At 36.8% G+C, this 6313-nt stretch overlaps 1 protein-coding gene across 1 annotated transcript; it reads right to left on the bottom strand.

The window, feature by feature from the left end:
* Positions 1 to 1979: 1979 nt before the first annotated feature.
* LOC117526275 (trypsin I-P1-like) lies at positions 1980 to 4949 on the bottom strand. Its single transcript, XM_034188330.1, has 6 exons — positions 4827 to 4949; positions 4349 to 4538; positions 3890 to 4093; positions 2697 to 2758; positions 2277 to 2434; positions 1980 to 2190 (listed from the first exon to the last, which is right to left on the bottom strand). The coding sequence occupies exons 1-6, from the start codon at positions 4864 to 4866 to the stop codon at positions 2011 to 2013; spliced, it is 834 nt and encodes a 277-aa protein (XP_034044221.1). The 5' UTR covers positions 4867 to 4949; the 3' UTR covers positions 1980 to 2010.
* Between the last annotated feature and the right edge of the window lie 1364 nt (positions 4950 to 6313).

Genomic DNA, 6313 nt, shown 5'->3' with positions numbered 1-6313 from the left:
TATGGAATCACCGGCCTCGGAGGATGTTCATTCAGTTGTTTAATTTTGTAGAAAAAAAAGCAGATCACAGACATGACACAAAACTAAAGTCATTTCAAATGGCAACTTTCTGGCTTTAAGAAACACTATAAGAAATCAAGAAAAAAAAATTGTGGCAGTCAGTAACGGTTACTTTTTTAGACCAAGCAGAGGGAAAAAAAATATGGACTCACTCAATTCTGAGGAATAAATTACGGACTCATCCTGTAAATTTTCATCCCCAAAACTAACACCTGCATCCAATCAGATCTGCTCGCTAGTCTGCATCTAAAAAGGAGTGATCACACCTTGGAGAGCTGTTGCACCAAGTGGACAGACATGAATCATGGCTCCAACACGAGAGATGTCAATTGAAACAAAGGAGAGGATTATCAAACTCTTAAAAGAGGGTAAATCATCACGCAATGTTGCAAAAGATGTTGGTTGTTCACAGTCAGCTGTGTCTAAACTCTGGACCAAATACAAACAACATGGGAAGGTTGTTAAAGGCAAACATACTGGTAGACCAAGGAAGACATCAAAGCGTCAAGACAGAAAACTTAAAGCATTATGTCTCAAAAATCAAAAATGCACAACAAAACAAATGAGGAACGAATGGGAGGAAACTGGAGTCAACGTCTGTGACTGAACTGTAAGAAACGGCCTAAAGGAAATGGGATTTACATACAGAAAAGCTAAACGAAAGCCATCATTAACACCTAAACAGAAAAAAACAAGGTTACAATGGGCTAAGGAAAAGCAATCGTGGACTGTGGATGACTGGATGAAAGTCATATTCAGTGATGAATCTCAAATCTGCATTGGGCAAGGTGATGATGCTGGAACTTTTGTTTGGTGCCGTTCCAATGAGATTTATAAAGATGACTGCCTGAAGAGAACATGTAAATTTCCACAGTCATTGATGATATGGGCTGCATGTCAGGTCATGCTCCCTTGTATGGTGTCTGCGAGGCAGCTCCAAAGGACTGGATTGATTTGTAATTCATTGTGATTCATTACCTAAATGTACTCTGATATACTTAGTATTATTAAACTAGTCTTATTATGTATCTTAGTATATAATTTACATATATATATAACGTGATTTATTTACTGAAGTAGTGTTATTTCGATGGGCGCACGTTTAGTTCCAGCTGTGGCTGCCAAGGGGCTCTGCCAGAATGTATACATATCCAGAAATATTCACCTGGGGTCACTCTATAACTGTGCCAAGTTTCATGCTTTTAACCCAAAACCGCACGATCTTAGCCTTAGCTCCAGCACTATATAGTGCCATACAGTTTGTACTTCTTCATAATTTATGTAAATAAATTCCAAGACATATTCAATGACTTGGAAATTTTCATTTCATTTTAGGGGAGGTGATGGTCTAGTGGTTAAGGTGTTGGGCTTGAGTCCAGAAGATCATGGGTTCAAATCCCTGCCCCGTGTGTAGTGAGCACCTTGTATGGCAGCACCCTGACATTGAGCGTCTGATGCAGATGGAAAAGTGCTATATAAACGCAGTCCATTTACCATTTTCATTTATTTATCCATCCCCTGACTTATTTGATGAAAACTGGCAATAAAGCTGATTATTTACAGGTATTATACCAAAGGGGCCCATTACTCATCATCTTGGCTTTTATATTTTTTATTAATTTATGTCAAGTTGTAGAGATTTACTTTCAGTTTGAGTTTAAGGAATATAATTTTCCAAGTTTTTATATTCAGAAAACTGATTTAGTTTTTGTATTTGAAATGGCATAAACAAATTAAAATGCATGAAATACCAAGGGGCCAAATACTTTTGCAAGCCACTGTATATGCTCATATATACGTTGAATTGCTCATTCAACTTAAATAATAATAATAATAATAATAATAATACAAACAAACAAACAAATAATAATTAGAAAAAAATCACAGGAATAATCAAACTGGGTTTGTTGGTGAGATGAAATCTCACATATTCTTTATTTCAAAAATGTTTTAACCGTTGAAACAGTTTAGACACGATCGTCTTGGTCTGATTGTGTTTTGGATCCACCGAAAGTAAGCTGGATGGCAGACATTCATGAACTCCACTGGGTAAGTACAAGCAGGTATACCAACTGAAGAAATGACGCCATAAATCATATTGTTGAAAATGACTCCTCCACCCGAGTCACCCTATGAGAAACAAATATTTATTATTTAAAATACACTTTGACATTCAAACACAATTTTAGCTTAATCATGCTTGAAAGCAAACTCACAAGACACGCGTCCCCTTGATGAGTTCCTCGAGGAAACTGACCACAGAAGACATATCGGTAGAGCGTGAAAGGTGCGAACGGAATCTGAATTGGACTGAAGTTTGGACAGTTAACAACATTGATGTCTACACATTGCAGAGTCGGAGATTCACGTACACCTGGACAGGAATTAAAACAGGAGATATTAATCGGGGGGGGGGGGGGGGGGGGGAATTCTCATTATTTATACACGATCTGAAATTCATTGAATGTGAACAAATAAAAACACTGACCAACAAGGATTAAAAAATGATAGATGCAAAAAGAAATTTTGAAGAATTAAAAGAACTCCAAATTATCATTACAAAATTAGAACAACAGAACAGAAGATCTGAGCAAAAAGAGTCTTTGTGTGCATTAAATGATTAAAAATGGTCTCACGTCTTGTATTGTTCGGAAAATGATAAGTGGATGCGTGACCTGCCATCTGAACAGTCTGACCTCTGGAAAAAAAGCATAAATGAATAAATAAGCAAATCAATAAATGCATGAATGGAGGAATAAATACATCTAGAAATAAATAAAAATATTATGAAATATTTGCATAGTTTTAAAGCATGAAAGAACCGTGACCCGGGCAGTTTCTAATCCAGAGGGCTGTATCTGCACTCCTGCATGGTTCTTTGAAAAATGCACGCTTTTTGGAAGTTTTTGTACATTACTGTCAAAGGTTTGCACTTTTTACATTCCGTGGTCACAAACAATAACCTGGCCGAACTTTATGAAATTTGAACCAACAGTGCACCGTTTACTAACCATCAAAACATCAACATTTATCTTTTCCTAACTTGTCACGTCCTTTTGATTTAAGATGTCTTGTTGTCTGGATACACGTTTTTCTGATGACTCCAGTGAGAATAAAGCTTCATTATGTGGAGCACCAGCTCTGCACAAACATAAATATCAGGAAAAGCTCAGACATATTTTCACACGACTGGCAAAATTACAAATTGAATTCAACATATTTATAATCTGGCAGGAAGCTAATCACAGGGAATTTTTTTGGTTTTAATTTTAAATCAGATTTATCTCAATTAACAACCTCTACAATTTAGAATCCTACTTTTATTGGAACTAACTGCACTTCTTGAAGTTACCTTCAGAACTTTCCCGGTTTTGGTAAAAGTCCATGTTGTCTGCTGTGTGCATGTGCAGAAAAAAAAAAAGAAAATTGAAATTTGAGCTCCAAAACTGATCAACACTTAAATCTCTGGAAGGGTTTTAGTCACATGTGTTAGAACTCATTCAGTGACATAAAGAGAGATCATGTTGAATAATCACAAGTTTGGGCTTTTTATGGCATATTTAGATTTGGATATTTGTACTGTATCAGCAGAATTTTAGCAGAAAGATTCAAAATTAAATCCAGAAATTAGTTTGGTGTTTGGTTGGAATGAAAACCTGCAGACTGTTGGCCTTCATGGCTCATGGTTTCTCATCACTTCTTTAACAAAAGGTGGACATGAAGACACGTCTGCTGCTTCCACTCGACCACAAGAGTGTTCAACAAGACCATCTGACATCAGATGTCAACGAATGTTTTCTTTTCTTCTGTGGTGTGAACAAGAACTTACTGTTGTGGTTGTGATCCTTGGTAGCGATTACTGCACGGAGGAAGAGCGACGGGCTGAATTTGAGTTTCCTCTTGTGGTAGTTTCAGCAACATGATGTCGTGGGTCCTGACGGTTGTGACTCTGTCGGTAAAAATCACTCTCTCGGTGATCTGCACTGGTTGTCGTCTTAGTCCTTGATGTTCACCTAAAATTGCATACATCGTCCTACAAGTACATAAGGTTGGATAGATGTTTACAAGGTTCCTTCAAAAAACATGTTGATGGCTAAGTATGGTGTACACCACAGCTGACAAGAAGTCAGCTTTTAGTTTTTATTTGCTGTTCAGGGCAAAAACAAAAAACACAAAAAACAACAACAACAAAAACTATTGGTCGGAGTCTATCACTGATCCACATGAGTCACAAAATCACTTTGATAGATAGATAGATAGATAGATGTATAAACCGTCACTTTCTTACCGTCCAGTTTCCCAACAGTGAGCTGCCGTCAGAATCCATCTGTCACTGATCAGTGAGCCACCACAGAAGGAATAACGTCCATTCGGAAGATAAGCTCTCAGTTTGACGTGGTAGTGCCGCTCATCTGGTGCACATTGTTGACCATGAATAATTCTCTTCTGCAGATCCACCACTGAGCTCACTGTGACACCTGACAAAGACAGTTCAAAAAGTACGAGTTGTAGCAGCAGCGGTTTGTACTCTGTGTACAAAAACCTATTTAACAGAGTTAAACTGACAGAATGAGAAATCAGACATCAATTAACCTTCAACCAATCAATGAGAGTTAGACAGGAGACACAAAACACCAGTTTAAAGACAAAAAAATCCTTAAACATTCTAATCCAAATCCAATCTTTACAAATATAGAGTGATGACATGAAATAAAACTAATACATGAATCATAACCTGCAGTTGAAACAGTTGTTGAGCGACTCACCAGCGAACAGCACAAGGAGAAGAAGTGTCAGCTGAACCATCGTGGTCACCGATCGTCCAAACCACTGACCTCTTGCTGTCACGGCGCCTTTTTAAGTCTGTTCATGCTGTCATGCTGATGTTTATCCACCAATCACATCATGAACATTTATCAACTCAACCTGATTGGCTGCAAAGTTGAGCAAATTCCTTCATCTTTTTGATCTTTATCAAGTATGGTTCTTCCTCCATCGATTCCCGAAGCAGAGAAAAGAGCAGCGACAACTCAGTCAATGAAATATTTTTTAACAATTACCAGAATAAAATTCTGTTGAGTCTGAAACATGCATCAGTTTCCAACTTTGATATGTGAACTGTGTTTTCACTGAGTATCATTTTTGTGTGTATCATTAGCGTTTATGAAGACAGTTTAAAAGATTCCATCAATCAATGAGAGACTTCATCAAACAACAACAAAAAACAGTTTTTCACAATTTCTACATAATTAAAAAATTACTGGGTCATACGTTGAGCTGTTAGTCATCTATTTTTGATTCCTGCAACTCTTATGAACAATAGGAGAAGTATATATATTTTAGACAATCAATTATTCAGTTTGATAGGCTATTTCTTGTCATCCAAAAAGTGGCCAACTCAGAAACAAGATTCAAACCTATCCTCAAATTCTCTCTGAACTCTTCACATGCAGCTGAAATATCAGCAGTGTTGCCACAGTTACTTTGAAAAAGTAATCCAGTTACTGATTAATCCTTGAAAAAGGAATTTAGTTACTTTACTGATAACGCAATTTTAAGAGTAACAAAGTTAGATTACTAGTTACTTTCAGCAACTGCCGACAACACCCCCCGCCACCTCAACATTTTGCCAGTACTCACTTTATTGTCACCTTTTCTTGACTTTAATGGACATAAATAGTGGTTTTATTAAAAAAATAAATAAATAAAATAAAGTCATCTTTCTTGACCTCATATTTAACTGACAGCACTGTAACAGTAAAACTTACAATTTCTAACCAACACTGTTTGTAAATGTAACTACTAAATTCTTTCTAACATTTTCCTAACATTTAATTTCTTTCTAAACATTTTAGTTGTTGAAATTATTATTATTATTATTATTATTATTATTAATGGAATTAGTAGTAATATTATGAAAAAATGTCTTCAAAAGTGGACCTTTAAAGTGGATATGACACTTAAAGACAGCATAGTCTTATTACATGTAACAAAGGTTATATAATTCGGTCAACCTAAACGTTTTAGGAAAGTGTACGCGGTTCTCCCATTATATATAACATTTGAACGTTCCGCCACTGAAAACTGTGCACGCCCAGTGACCAGCTTCCTGCTGAGCACCAAGCCTAAAACACGTCACTGGCTAGACCGTATCGGCTTGTGCGCCTGGCGGCCGTTGTTTACACTTTGTTTAGCGGCAGAAACTTTGATTAAACACAGCTCTCAGGGACTTGTTTGTCGATATGCCTTATGT

This window comes from Thalassophryne amazonica, chromosome 15, assembly GCF_902500255.1.
Source record: "Thalassophryne amazonica chromosome 15, fThaAma1.1, whole genome shotgun sequence".
In the NCBI taxonomy this organism is placed as follows: Eukaryota; Metazoa; Chordata; class Actinopteri; order Batrachoidiformes; family Batrachoididae; genus Thalassophryne; species Thalassophryne amazonica.
The sequence above is the reverse complement of the archived record's forward strand: the minus strand, read 5'-3'. Positions and strand labels throughout refer to the sequence as shown.

What these genes read in the sequence shown, in the direction of transcription:
- LOC117526275 (XM_034188330.1), bottom strand. Translation starts at nt 4,866, where the DNA reads ATGGTTCAGCTGACACTTCTTCTCCTTGTGCTGTTCGCTG. An exon ending in TCTCCTTGTGCTGTTCGCTG is followed by an intron (nt 4,539 to 4,826) that starts GTGAGTCGCTCA and finishes TGTCTTTGTCAG; the next exon opens with GTGTCACAGTGAGCTCAGTG. An exon ending in CAAGGATCACAACCACAACA is followed by an intron (nt 2,759 to 3,889) that starts GTAAGTTCTTGT and finishes CTTTTTTTCCAG; the next exon opens with AGGTCAGACTGTTCAGATGG.